We start from the raw sequence: 15,383 nt of genomic DNA, 5'->3' as shown, positions 1-15,383 counted from the left end.
ACATTGGATCAAAGAGCCTTAGTTCTACTACTCTATAATATTTAATTGTGCAACAGTACTATAATTCATTTATCCATCCTACTGTTAGTGACTTCTGAATTTTTGTATTTTTTTTGCTATTATGAACAATGTGGCTATAAACATTTTTGTTACCTCTTTTGATATCCTGTGAAACTTATAATCTGTAAGATATACTTTGGGAAATACTTACATGATGCCATATTTATCAATGGTAAATTATACTAGTGAAAACTTGATAACAACCTAAATGTCCACAAATGAAGGTTTAGTTAAGTTTATGAGACATGCACACAGTAGAACATTATGTAGGTATTAAAATTTATGTTTTATGTGTGATTATCAAATTGTTAGTTACAATACTGAAAAATGAGTAACAATCTAGGTGTTTGACAATAAAGGATTGGGTAAGTAAGTTTATGAGGCATGCCTTGGAATGCCATGTAGAAATTAACGTTTATGCTTTTATTATAATTAAGCCCCTATGGATGTAAGTAAAAATGGCAATATATAATATTATATAGAAAGTACGATAAATAATTTTGTAAAATGATAAATAAGAGACTTGTGTGGAAAAAAATAGTAGCAAATACTCTAAAATGATGATAGTAATTAGCTTGTAGAGGAGGGGTTACAGGTTGTTTATATTTTATTTCATTTCTCGATGCTTTTCTGTATTTTCAAATTCTCTGTAGTGTAGTGAGAAAAAGCAACAAAGGTTATTTTAGAAAAAGAACTTTGAGTCTCCAAACCTTGCTTTTATCAGAGACATTTTGAATTGCAAACATAGAAGTTCATTTTTTTTCCCTTCTCTGGCAATTGCAGGGATTTGAAATTAGAAATCTTGCCTGAGCATAACCTAACATGCCCTGAATTCATGTGGAGGCCTATTTTCAAATGAGGCCAGAGTTCTCTGGAAGCTGGAAGACTTGACCATTTCAGCATTTCTTCTCTGTCTCAAACTGTTCTTCCCAGATGTTTGTATTTTCAAGACTGTTTTCTCCTCCCTGCCTTCCTCTTCCAGCGATAGTAGGGTTTCTTGAGACGTCGGTGTTAGGGAGGTACACGAAGGTTGATGCCTTAAATATATGTTATGGGTCTACTCAGCTGCAGAAGGCTTCACAGTCGGGAGCGAGTCTGCTGATCACGTGAGTAATTGCAGAGTTGATGCACGATGCCCTGTAAACAAAGCCTGTCTTTTTCTGAAAGATGGTAAAGATGCAGCGGGTGCCGGGACCCAAGGACCCTGCGGAGCTGACTTACTACACCCTGTACAATGGGAAGCCTCTGCTGGGGACTGCAGCTGCCAAGATCCTGAGCACCATTGACTCCCAAAGGATGGCCTTGACTCTGCACCATGTTGTTCTTCTGCAAGCTGACCGTAAGGGGACAGTCTTTCCATTCAATATTTTTAACATCAGCAAATATTTCCTGTTCATCCAAGTGAGTCCCTAAACTCATGTTAGTAGACCCAGAGCTAAAAATATTTCTATTCTGGAAGGTTCTCAAACTACCAGCTGTTTCCTATATTGTTTAAAGCAATAGGTTTTAGGTGAAAGTGAAAGTCACTCAGCCGTGTCCGACTCTTTGTGACCCCATGGACTATGGACTATACAGTTCCTGGAATTCTCTAGGCCAGAATACTGGAGTGGGTAGCCTTTGCCTTCTCCAGGGGATCTCCCCAACCTAGGGATCAAACCCAGGTCTCCTGCATTGCGGGCAGATTCTTTACCAGCTGAGCTCTCAGGGAAGCCCTGATATGAGGTAGCTATCAGGTTTGGGGAAGGGATGTGTTTTGGATACTAGGGTGATGGTAATACTGCTTTGCCCCAGGTCCTACCCACTTTCCCTCCTCAGTATAGTCTTGTGAGCAGCTAGAAAAATCACCACTGCTGAGATTGTATTTGTCTGCTGGGGAATTAAAGGTAATTTGATTCAGTAAACTTTCGAGTCCTACATGAACTGTGCTGGAGGACTCAGAGAAGTGGGCAAGACTTGCTAAATCCCTGCCTTTAAGGAGCAGAGAAGCTGTTGATGCAGATATAAAGGTGTAGAATGCAGAGATGCTTCAAGGAGACAATGTGATTGATACAGGGCTCAACAGAGGGACAGATTTCTCTCAAGGAATATCTGGGAAGAATTAATAGAGAAAGGGTATGAAACATAACTGCCTTTTTGAGGGTCCTCCCCATGGCAGCTACTATGCTTATTGCTTTACATAATTTTTCTCTATTTCCCTGGGGCAACTTTATTTAGCTCCCAGTTACAGATGAAGAAACCTACGCTAAGACAGGTTAACTAATTTGCTCCACATCACAGAATTAGTACTTGATATGGTATGAATTCCAAAACAGGAATCTGAATCTGAGTTCAAAGTTGTGTTTGTAACTGTATTGTGTGCTATGATTCCAGCCGAGGGTGGGGAAGAGGGTATAGTCCAGAAAGAGCAAGCAGCAGGAGCAATAGAAAGGAAGTGAGAAGTACCAGTGGTGCTTGAAAAAAAGGAGTCAAGTTTCCTGCAGTACTGAAGCATGAGGAGGAGATGATGGGGGTAGAAATGAGCATTGCTTAGGAGACTCAGGCCTTGCATGGCAAGGGAAGGGATTGTACAGTGATGAGATTGGTTCTAGGGAGCTATTGGAGATCTCTGTGTGGGGAAATAGTATCATTGAAAGTACCCATTATCTAGGGAGATTAATCTGTTGTCAGCGTTCAGGTTGAGAGAAGGCAGAACTAATGAGGCTTTCTGATGGCCCAGGCATTAGGGACCCAAATAAGGGCTTCAAAGAAAGCCAGGGTGAGGTAGGTGAGCAACTGTGTGGCAGAAATGTTAGATTCGGCAGCACGTGGAGCATGCTCTAGGCCTGAAAGGCCTAGCTTGATATCCTAGTTGGTGTCCACACTCCTTAGGAACCTGACACCTGGCTCATGGTTTTCCTCTCCTCATCTTCTGCCTTCTTCATGGTGGGTGTGGCTTCCATGGGGATGGTCCAGCCCACGTGTTATTACGGCCCTCACTTCTGCTTGGCCAGCACATCCTCATAGACATACCTTTGCGTAGAAATGATGATCACCCTCTACAGTCTTGCCTTTACAATGCTTTTAACTCAGATTCTCTCCCTCTGCACCTTTGCCCTTCCCTCTGTATGGGCCCTGTCCCATCTCTGGTCAGGTCAATGGCCTCATCAGTTCTGCCGTATCCTCTTCATGTGTGTGTCCCCAGGCTCCATCCTCAGCTCTTTATCCATCTCTTCAGGTAGAGAATGAATTGTAGAGGCTAGGAGTGAAAACCCCTGCAGGTGTCCAGGTGAGAGAGGAAAGAGTCAGAGGTGGAGACTCAGAGAAGATATTTTACATATTTTTGCAGACAGAACCAGTGGGACAAGACAATGGATTGTGTATGAGCAGGAGAAGGTGAGGGCCAGAAGACTCAAGGTTGACTTGAGCACTGACTGTGGTGTCACTTGTTGAGATGCAGAAGGTATGGAGAGGAAGTGGTTCGGTGGGGCAGTGGTGGGGTCAGGGAGATGGAATTGAGAGTTTGGTTTTGAACATGTTAGTTTATACATGCAAGTAGAGATCAGGAAATACTAACTTGGGAGGAGTCATCAACACAGATAACATTTAGAGTTAAGGGAGTTCGTGAGATTAACCAGACTTGGCACGATCTAGAACTAAAGAGAAGAGGGTGAAAATTAAGGCCTGGAGAAGTTACCTGCGGGAAGACCTGGAGCCAGCAGAGGACCCTGAGAAGGAGCATCCAGGGAGATGGAGGAAACCCAGGAGGAGGGGGAGTCCAGAAACAAGCAAAGAAAGTGAATATCTTCAAAGGGGGTGAGCTGTTGCATCAGCTTCTGTTCTTAAGAGGCAGAGACTGGAAGGATGGAGATGAAGTGGCCTTGCTAAACTGGAGCTTGGTGGGAACGTTGGCAGGAGGAGTTCCCAGGAATAGGTAGTGGAGACAGGTTGGCAGGAGGAGTTCCCAGGAATAGGTAGTGGAGACAGAGTGGCTGGAGCGGGCCCAGGAGACAGTGGAGGTGGGGAAGCAAGGACAGCAAAGGGAGGAGATTAATGAGGCCACATGAGACAGAGTGGGTGCATTTGAGTATTAAGACTGCAATAGAGAGGGAGAAATTGACAATGCAGAAGAGAGACAAGCCCTGCAGGAATAAAGTCCACACATGGACAAGGGGGCGGCGCAAGTGAAGGGTCAGACTCAGCGAGGAGCAGGGATGGCCCATCCTTTGGCAGCAGGAGGGCAAGCGGAGCAGGGGTGTGGGTGTTGGTCTCGTGGTACATTTGGTCCTGGAAGCCTGAGGACATCTCTGTGGTTGTTTCTGCTCTCTTGGGTCATAATGAAGTGAAGGAGGCAGCTGAGGTTAGGATTGTGGGGCAGGGCACATTGAGCCTGGGTGCAGTGGTACACACTGCGAATCAGCAAACTGATTAGAGAAATACCATAAGAGAGGAAGGCTCCCCTCCTCCCAGCTCCTCATTGCTATGTCCAGACCATTTCTTCTATTCTTGCAAATTGCTAGATGCTTAAAAGTTGCCCCCTCCTTACTGCAGTCACCTCTAGACCCCAAGCTGACCCCCACTGTCCTTTGAAGTTTTTTTTTTTTTTTTTACATTAATTTACTTATTTTTGGCTACCCTTGGTCTTTGTTGCTGTGTATGGGCCACTCTCTAGCTGTTTCAGTGGCTTTTCTTATTTCAGAGCACAGGCACTAGAGTTCAGGCTCAGTAGTTATGGTGCGCAGGCTTAGTTGCCCTGTGGCATGTGAAATCTTCCCGGACCAGGGATTGATTGGGAGGCAGACTCCCAACCACTGAACAACCAGGGAAGTCCATCCTTTAGATTTTTACCTGGCTCACTGTCTCCTCTTCTTCACCACTTCTCCTGTCCTAACCCATCCTTTACTTTGAGATCAGCTCCTTGACCTCCTTACTTCTACTCCAGGCCTCATTGTACTTGGGAAGGGGCAGCAATGGGAGAGCTGGCCTTACTTAGAGCGGGAGGTGAATGGAGTGTCAGGTGAAGAGGTTGAGGCTAAGGGGACTTTACTGATGGAAATGCATGGAGAACAGTGGAGGGTTTAAGAGCTTGGGCCAGAAACAGCAGTCACAGCAGTTAGAAGGTGCTTGGAGCCTTTTGGAAATGACAGTCGAAGGATCATCTAGGGATGACCTTAGAGGCATGACTGCGGCTCAGAGAGACAGGATTTCAGCTCTCTTCCACCTGCCTTCAGAGCTGCTAGCCTTCACCCTTACTTTCTTCTTTCCTTCAAATCCACTTGGCCCACCTAGCTCCCTTCTAGAGTAATTCTCAAACTGTTTTTTCTTCTCCATTTCATCATTATCTCCTCTTGGACTTTGCATATGCTTCCCAAATGACTCAGCTTCAGCTTCTGTGCTGCTAATGTACTATCTACATCGTAATTAGAGTCATTATAATAAACACAGGTTCTGATTTTGCATCTATAACATTTAAAAAATATTTGGTGGCTCTTCACTGTTCACAAGAGTAAAATTCAAGCTTCTTAAAGTGGGTCTTCCAAGCCCTTCACAACAGGTGCTCAGCAAACATTCAGATCCCTTCACAGCCTGGTCTCCAGGCTTCTTTCCCAATCATACAGCCTACTCTTCTTTCCTTCAGACCCAGAGCTTCAGTCACATGGGAGGATTCATTCTTCACATTCCCTGTCCCTGACTGCTGAAGCGTGATCCCTTCCCCCAAGTTCCAAGGGACTTCATTGCCCTTATCACGGTGGGCAAATGAATTGTTTTCTTGCTTTCTTCCTCATGAGCTCTTTAAAAGCAGGTACCTCATCTCATTCCTTTCTGAATATCCAGCCTCAGTTTCTGCCTGGCTGTATTCTTGTGAAGGCCTAGGACCCACCTTTGCTAAATGCCTTTGCCAGGCCGTGAGTGAGGCATGTGGTTGGAAGACACCATAGCAGAGCAGTTGAGAGCAGAGCCTTTGCAATAAGACAGGAGACAAATGAGTGACCCTCTCTGACCTACATTTTCCTCATCTGTAAAATGGTAAAGTAAAAGCACTGACCTGGGAGACCTACTAGGGGTTTAAATGAAATAATTATTGCATGTAGAGGGTTTAGTATATCCCTGCTGCTAAGCTGCTGCTAAGTCGCTTCAGTCATGTCCGACTCTGTTCAGCCCCATAGACAGCAGCCCACCAGGCTCCCCCATCCCTGGGATTCTCCAGGCAAGAACGCTGGAGTGGGTTGCCATTTCCTTCTCCAATGTATAAAAGTGAAAAGTGAAGGTGAAGTTGCTCAGTTGTGTCTGAATCTTTGCGACCCCATAGACTGCAGCCTACCAGGCTCCTCTATCCATGGGATTTTCCAGGCAAGAGTACTGGAGTGGGGTGCCATTGCCATCTCCAAGTATATCCCTGGGGCACCTATTAAGCACATAATAAATGGTAGCTGAGTGTCTCATTTATCTATAAGGTGGAAAGACTCAAGAAGAGTCTATGAAGAAGGAAAGGTGATTTTAAGGTTAAGAGCCTATATAATTCAGAGAACAGGGTGCTGTTAATGAAATTAGAGAGGGAGCTGGCAAGGAGAAGCTCTTTTAGGAGGGAGACTGTGATTTATTCACTTAGGGCCATGATGAGTTTAGGTGATGGACTTTCTTTTTTTCTTTTTTTGGGGGGTAGAGCCCCCCACCACATTGCATAGCACGTGGGATCTTAGTTCTGATCAGGGTTCAAACCCTGGTTTACAAGTCCCCTGCAGTGGAAGCATGGAGTCTTAACCACTGGACTACCAGGGAAGTACCTAGGCGATGGACTATTCAAGGGTGCTGTGGGGGATATACAGGGCTGAAGTTAGGAAAGTTGGTGGAAATCCTAGTCTGAATCCCAGGAGAGAGGCTAAAGTCAACACTATAGACTTTGAGAATGTTGTAAATACAGAACAGAATTAAAATCCTGGAGAAATTCTGGTCCTGGAGGGAGCACAAACCAGAAGACAGACCCTGGGAAATGCTTCCACCCAGATGAGGACACTAAGACCCATGAAGAAGAGGAGAAAAAGAGATGTTTTAAATCTCATTTTCTCCTGCTGCTGCTGCTGCTGCTAAGTCGCGTCAGCCGTGTCCGACTCTGTGCGACCCCATAGATGGCAGCCCACCAGGCTCCCCCATCCCTGGGATTCTCTAGGCAAGAACACTGGAGTGGGTTGCCATTTCCTTCTCCAATGCATGAAAGTGAAAAGTGAAAGTGAAGTCGCTCAGTTGTGTCCAACTCTTAGGACCCCATGGACTGCAGCCCACCAGGCTCCTCTGTCCATGGGATTCTCCAGGCAGGAGTACTAGAGTGGGTTGCCATTGCCTTCTCTGCATTTTCTCCTAATAGTTCTGAAATCAGCCTGCGACATAAATCTAAGATCAGCACTTTGAATGGAGAATCATGGCATTGAACAGACACCTCCTTATCCCATACCGTGTGTTCCAATGTTTTCTAAATTGCTAAGTCTAGGGCCGATGTGCAGGGCTTCCCAGGTGGCACTAGTGATAAAGAACCCATCTGCCAATGCAGGAGATGGAAGAGATGCAGACTGGATCCCTGGGTCAGGAAGATCCCCTGGAGCACCCTACTATTCTTGCCTGGAGAATCCCATGGACAGAAGAGCCCGGTGGGCTATAGTCCACGGGGCTGCAAAGAGCTGGACACGACTGAAGTGACTTAGTGTGCACACAGCACAGGGCCAAGGTACAGTGCCCTGCAGTGGAATGTGTGATGCCCGCTCTCCCCATGTCATCTCTGGGTAATGGGGCAGCAGTGACCTCTAAAGAAGCGGCTGCATTCCCGATGGAGGTTTTCATCTGCTCCCTTTACAGGATCTGGAGTGAGGGGCCCCTCAGAGGGCCTAGCCAGCTGATGGAGTAGGGACAATTCTCCCCATACACAAGCAGACCAGGGCAGGAATTGGTTTCCCTTATGTGGCCGTCAGACAGTGATCTCAAAAAATATCACTTAAAGAAAGCTATATAGACTGGCCCTTCAGTAAAGGGAACTCTCATTCTTTCAACAAATATTTCTTGAGCGCCTAGTATATGTCTGGCGCTGTTCTAGGCCCTGGAGATATAGCTGTGAGCCAAGCAGGCACTCTGCCCACATAGGTCTTATATTTCTAAGTGGGCAGATTAAGCAGACAAAATAACTGAATAATATGTTATATGCTAGTAAGTACCATGGAGAAAAATTAAGCAGGGAAGAGGCTGAAGGATGCTTAGGAGATAATGGTTGCAATCTTAAATTGTTTGGGGGTGTGAAGATGATATTGAGGAAGCAACCTTTGAGTTGCTTCTTGAGGATACCTGGGGAGAAGGTTCCAGGCAGAGAAGGGGTGGGGTTTGAGAGCCAGCGAGGAGGTCCCTGATGGAAGAGAGCAGCAATGATGAGTCACAGATGCAGCCGAGGGGCCACTAGCGGTAGAACCTCATGGGCCACACCTGAGCGGGATGAGAGCCGCAAGAGTGTGTGGGCAGGGGCACGATGGGCCTGAGCTCTCACCAGCTTCGGGGATCTGCGTTAGACCCTTCCCTGTGTCTACTCACACCAGTCATGATTTCTCATGTTTTGGGAGTCATGAAGACGAGCTGAGAACTTTTTTGAATGGATTCCTTCTCCTTTCACCATTTGCTCTACATGAGAGTGGTTCTTTCTGAGTTCAGATTATAGGGACCCTTTGACTTCATTCGCTCTGACCAACACTTTGTATGTGTGTATTCATACACGCACACTCACATGCACACACTCCCATTCATACGCATTAACTCAGAGCTGACTTAATTTGTATATTTCAGAGAAATGACTTTTTATGGTTAAAAAAAAATAACATAGTCTAACCTCCCTGGGGCTCAGTTTCTTCATCTGCAAAATGGGTATGAGAGTAAAAGCCTGACAAAGAGTGTATCCCAGTGCCTAACGCACAGCAGAGGCTCAGAGCGTGTTGTCTCATTTTCCTATCCTTCCTCTGACATTCTTGCAAATTAAATAGCCATTTGTTCCTTTTCACCTCTGTACATGACTTTGTAGTTTTAGATCATTATGCCAATGAATATATTGGGTTTGGATGACTTCAGTTGACCTAACTTTACTATCTCTTTGACCGTTAAATGAATTTATTAATGTACTTAGCATGCCTTTATTCTCTCCTCATTTAAATAGAGGTGAAAGGATTTTCCATACTGCCTCAAGAAGGCACACATCCATCAAAACAATAAAGCTGAGCAAAAGCTGAACACATGTTAATATTTCATTCTTGCTAATGAAAAAAATACATATAAATATATTTAGGGTATCATGTTCTGATACACTACACATTTTTCCCCATCAGGATAGGATAGCCAAAATTGATATTTTTCACAGAAGCATTAAGCTTTAAAAAATGTTAATGGCCTAAAACTCACATAGAAATACTGAATTACTAAAAGCAGCAGCAATTACATGTTTAATGTCAACAGAAGCACATTATCTAATGAGCTGTTTTCAGAAGTTAATAATGTGATTAATCACCAATTGACAAAAACTGTGGAAAAGAAGTTATTTTGTACTAATAGCACTCCCGAGCCAACTGCTGCCTGCAGAGAGGTAAATCTTGGCTAATGAGGTGCCAGTGGAAGTCAGGGGTGGCTGATATCAGAGGAAGACCAGCTGGCTCCTCAGGCAGGTCCTCACCATGTGGTGCTTACTGTGGGGTCTTTGTACTCCAGACTTGAGTCCTCAGTCTTGTGAGTTTAGTAGCCCCCAGTATTAAACAGGAGCAGGAGCACCAACTTATGCTAACCAGACTTATAAAAGAGTGATATATAAACCAGATTGAAAGTATTTAATTTAAAATGTGGATTGGAACTTGGAGAAGGAAATGGCAACCCACTCCAGTATTCTCCCCTGGAGAATTCCATGGACAGAGGAGCCTGGCAGGACACAATCCATGAGGTCGCGAGGAGTTGGACACGACTGAGCAACTTAGCACACACAGCAGTTTCACAGATGGGAACTACCAAGGAGAAGGGAACTTCTCCCTTAAATGGCTTTTGCTCTATCCTTTGTGGAAACCTGTATGGGGAGCCAAATTGCAACAGGAATAATGATAGTTTAGTTGTACATTTGTTCAGCCCCTACTATGTGCAGGGGCTTCCCTGATAGCTCAGTTGGTAAAGAATCCACCTGCAATGCAGGAGACCCCGGTTTGATTCCTGAGTTGGGAGGATCTGCCGAAGAAGGGATAGGTTACCCATCCAGTATTCTCGGGCTTCCCTTGTGGGTCAGCTGGTCAAGAATCCACCTGCAATGCAGGAGACCCCGGTTCAATCCCTGGATTGGGAAGATCCCCTGGAGCAGAGAAAGGCTACCCACTCCAATATTCTGATCTGGAGAATTCCATGGACTCTATAGCCCATAGGGTCTCAAAGAGTTGGACACTACTGGGCGACTTTCACTTTCACTTTTCACTACTATGTGCAAGGCCCTGTTCTAGCCCTGAGAATGCAGCAAACGAGACAAAAAATAAACCTCCCTGCTCTGTTAGGGTATACATGCTAAACGAGGGGCAAGGGGTGACAGATGGTGAGCAAATAACGTATGTATCATAGCAGATGGTGACATATACTTTAGAGTCTCACCACTCCAAGTATGGCCTGGGGCCCTGCTGCATGGGTATCTACTGGGAGCTTATTAGGCATGTTACCAAGTCCAAGCTCACATTACTCACCACATGCCAGGCCAACAAATTGAGACACAAGTTGTTGAGGCAAGGAATAGTGACTTTATTCAGACAGCCAGTAAACAGAGAAGATGGTGGACTGGTGTCCCAAAGAACCTATTATAGGTGGACCCATCCCAACGCACAAAATTAGAATCCACATTGAGCAAGATTCCCAGGTGATTGGCATGCCCTTTAGTTTGAGGGGATTCCCTGGTAGGTCAGCTGGTAAAGAATCCGAGTGCAATGCAGGAGATCCTGGTTCGATTCCTGGGTCAGGAAGATCTGCTGGAGAAGAGATAGGCTACCCACTCCAGTATTCTTGGGCTTCCCTTGTGGCTCAGCTGGTCAAGAATCCGCCTGCAATGCAGGAGAACCTGGTTCGATCCCTGGATTGGGAAGATCCCCTGGAGCAGAGAAAGGCTACCCACTCCAGTATTCTGACCTGGAGAATTCCATGGACTCTATAGTCCATGGGGTCGCAAAGAGACAGACACGACTGAGCGACTTTCACTTTCACACGTTCACTTTACAGTTTGAGAAGCACTGATTTAAAGGAACACCAAGTAGGAAACGGGGGATGGAGAGTGCCTGGGGCAGGGATTGTTATTTTACAAAGAATACAGGGAAAGCCTCACAGATGTAGTGACGCTTGTTCAGAGCCCTGAAGGAATGAGGGAGAGAGTCATGTGGATACCTAGGTGAAGAGTGTTCTAGGTAGAAGAATAAGCGGATGTAAAGGCCCTGAGGCAGAAGCATGTGCAGCATGTTCAGGGAACAGTCGGAGGTAGACTGGAACAGAGTGAGTTGAAGGAAGAGCTATAAGAGCAGAGAAGTAACTAGGATGGTTGGTTGGAGCAGATCACTTAAAGTCTTGTAGAAACTATACTGTGGCTCTTACTCTGAGTGGAGTTGGAGCCTCTGTAGGGTTTGAGCAGAAGAATGTTGTGATCTGAATTTTCAAAGGATCACTCCAGCTTCTGTGTTACAAATAGATTATAGAGAACAAGGGAGGAGACCATTGCAGTAGTTCAGGTGAGACATGTTGCTAGGTTGGACCATAGCGATAGAAAGAAGTGATATATTTTGAAGATGGGGATGACAGGGTTTGTTGACAAGTAGGATGTTGGGAGAGAATAAAAGGAACAGGTTGACACTGATGACAGTTATTGGCCTGCACAGCTGGAAGGAAAGAGTTGCCACTTATTGGAGAAGAGAATATCACAAGAACAGGTTTTAGGGGGTGGGAGATTGAGAGTTGTGTTCCAGATGTATTAAATTTGAGACATCTCTTGTGTATCCAGTTGGAGATTTGAGTTGGCGGTTGGATATAGGAATCTGGATTTGGGGGTAGGGGTCCTAGTTAGAGCTATGCAAATGAGCATCATCAGCCCAGATGGTGTTTAATGGCATGAGTCTATGAGATCATCCAGGGAGTGGGAGAGATGAGAGCTTGTGTATTATTAGCAGACAGTATCACAAGCTAAAACAACCCGTCACAGCCATCTTGCCCACCACCTTTCCTACTGTCTGACCAGATTACCCGTGTCTAATCGGACACAGTATTGATTAGAGCACGGCATTTCCAAGCATCCCCAGCTAACCATGGCAGAATGGGAGCAGATCTGTCCACTCAGGTATGTTTTATTCATTGGTCGCTCAGAGGGCAACTTCACTACAATATTTCGAGTCATCTCTCTGTGACCTTTGCCTCCTGATTGAAGCAACACACTAATCCTCAGAGTTCTTCTCTCTTCTTCTGATTCATGGACATCACCAGTGGGGAAGATTGATCCCAATCCATCTTCCTCTTCCTCCTCCTGGTCCTAGTAAAGACTTTCATTCATTGAGCACTTCCTAGGGGCTACACCAAGCACCACATCTACCTGGTCTCTCTGATGCCTCGCCACAGGATAGCCCATTTTACAGATGGGGACACTGAGACTCAGAGACCTGGAGTAACTTGTCAAGGCAAGAGCCTTTCTGAGCCCAAAGCCTCTCAACCACCTCATGATTGGGGACTGGGGGGCACTTATCTCAGGGCTGTTTTTGCTTCCCGGAGCTCCTGGTCACGTGCTTCCCCCCCCTCAACTCTGCAGCCGTGGTGAAGAACCCACCCAACAACCTGTGGATCATCGCTGCCGTGCTGGCGCCCATCGCCGTGGTCACTGTCATCATCATCATCATCACTGCCGTGCTCTGCCGCAAGAACAAGAACGACTTCAAGCCAGACACCATGATGAACCTGCCGCAGCGAGCAAAGGTACATGTCGGAAGCCGAGAGGAGAGGGGTAGGAACCCTGGCCCGAGGCGGCTTTGCCTGCCTTTTGGCCATTGAGGTCATTGCGAGTACCCTCGGAAACCTCCTCTTCAGGCCTCATGTTGAAGGAGACCCTTTTGTTACTTATTTGAATGTTTAAAAAATTGTGGTAAAATATACATAACATAAAGTGCACCATTTTAGCCCTTTTGAAGTGTCCAGCTCAGTATTGTTAAGGATATTTGCATTGTTGTGCAAACCTTCATTTTTATAATCAGGACACAATAACTCTGAGAAGCACTTTGCAGGTACCAGCTCACCTACTCTTCGTAGCAGCCCTTTGAGGAAGAACATTATTTTACAGAGGAGGAAACAGAGGTACTGAAAATGAGGAGTTAGATAGACTTGAAAGGGGTCTCAGAGCTCATCTGACCTGATACCTTCTCTTTTACAGAGAAGTGACTTTTTCATGATGGCACGGTGAGTAAGTAGCAGAACTCATGGTAGAATGAGGTGTCTTGGCTCCTAACTCAGGGCTCTTTAGGGGCACATCAGACTCTCAAAACCTTCCTTCTTCCACTGGCCACAGTGGCTGATCTTCAAAGGCTGCATGACAGGGACTTCCCTGGTGGTCCAGTGGCTAAGAATTCACACCCCCAATGCAGGGGGTCCAGGTTATATTCCTGGTCAGGTAACTAGATCCCACATGCTGCAACTAAGACAGTCAAATAAATAATTAAAAAAAAGAAAAAAGGCTGCATGATGACCAAGCTACAGAGCCTTGGCAGGGCAGCTGTCAAACCCCAGTTCAGTGGCTCCACTGAAGGCTAGTAGGGGGCTCCATCCACCATCCACAGCCTCCACTGGGCTGCACCATCCCCCTCCAGTGACTGGGAGAGGGGCAAACTGAGAAAATTCCAAAGGCTACTTTTCCAGTCGGACTTCCCTGGCGGCTCAGGAGACCCAGGTTTGATCCCTGGGTCAGGAAATAGCAACCTACTCTAGTATTCTTGCCTGGGAAATCCTATGGACAGAGGAGCCTGGCGGGCTATATAGTATGAGGTCACAAAAAGTCAGACACGACTGAGCAACTCAACAATAACAAGTTTTCTGGTCATGGAGCTCCCTTCACCATAGTCCCCAAAAGGAATATAATAACCTCTACTACCCAGATTATCATATAATGTTTAAATAATGTCTTACAATATCCTGGGCTCTTCTAGGTCTGTCACCTTGCTTGCTCATCACAGTAGTCCTATGAGGTAGGTCATAGTCAGGGCAGCTCTTATTATTTTCATTTTACTGCAGAGAAACTCAAAAGAATGAGAGACAGTGGGACTTATCCACAGCAGAGGGGGGGCACTCAGGTCCATACCTGAGTCTTTGGGCTTTGTCTACATTATACACCATCCTAAACCCTGACACTTGGTGGGTAGAACCCTCCTCCAGCCCCTAACCTCTGCACTTGTTCAGCCTAATTCTTTGGGCAGGAATGAAATAGAGAATGGAATTTCACATCCCCTGGACCGCATGACTTGGTGGTTGTCCTTGCTGGGAGTCACCCATGCCTAGTTCTTCCTGGATGACCATACCTCACTTCAACAAAAGAAATCAAATGGATTTGGTTGTTTATTAAACCGAGTCACCTGTTGAGAAGCTGCAGCTTACTGAGACACTCTGTCTAGCAAAGGGTCCAACCCCAAAGAATGTCGTTCTGTGTCTGTTGACACAAAGGAACCCGCTGCCAGGACGCAGCACGATGTTGGTAATTACCCAAGCAGTGAAAAATGAAGCTATTCCAAGAAGGGGTATTTCATTTCCATCTTAGCTCAGTTACAATCTGAGCCTTTCAGACATAACAGTAATTACCAGAATCTAATTGCAGCCAAGTCCAGGAATGCAAAGCACTCCATACCGAGGTTGTAAATGCCATCTTCATGTGATTGATGAAGGCAAAATTTTATTAATTTGCTGAGATGAGCTGGGCAGCACGTGATTTCAGCATATCCTCTGGCTGGAAAGCTGTCTGAGGCTGGAACAGATTCATGTTTGTGGGTTTTCATAGCCCCTTTTATGTCCTTGCCCAGCACATTGTGCTTCAAGAGATACCCAGCTGCTGTGGAAAATCAAGCAAATTTATGTTGCGTGAGATGACTGAGTTCACTCTCGGGGGTGGCAGTGGTTGTTTTCTCCCTCAGTAAGGCTGGGCTACGCACTTTGATTTCCAAAGCCCTGTTATCACGGGAAACCAGTGGGGCGGAACTGCCTCTTTCCTACTGCACTCTTTCTGCTGGTGCAACCCGGGGACGCTGCGGCTTTTGGCAGAGGAGCGAGCTGCCTGCGTCACTTCTCACAACCTGAGTGCGTGA

General features: G+C 45.9%; 1 protein-coding gene across 3 annotated transcripts in view; it reads left to right on the top strand.

Moving 5' to 3' along the window:
• Nucleotides 1-15,383, top strand: part of KIAA1549L (KIAA1549 like) — a 308,458-nt gene that overhangs the window by 208,392 nt on the left and 84,683 nt on the right. For all 3 annotated transcript variants that reach the window (XM_018059263.1, XM_018059262.1, XM_005690072.3), the window contains 2 exons: nt 1,228-1,399; nt 12,854-13,017. In XM_018059263.1, the coding sequence (XP_017914752.1) occupies nt 1,228-1,399; nt 12,854-13,017 (336 nt within the window). The remainder of the gene's footprint in view (nt 1-1,227; nt 1,400-12,853; nt 13,018-15,383) is intronic.

Source organism: Capra hircus, chromosome 15 (genome assembly GCF_001704415.2).
Source record: "Capra hircus breed San Clemente chromosome 15, ASM170441v1, whole genome shotgun sequence".
In the NCBI taxonomy this organism is placed as follows: Eukaryota; Metazoa; Chordata; class Mammalia; order Artiodactyla; family Bovidae; genus Capra; species Capra hircus.
Note: the sequence above shows the minus strand (reverse complement) of the source record. Positions and strands in the feature narration are given on the sequence as shown.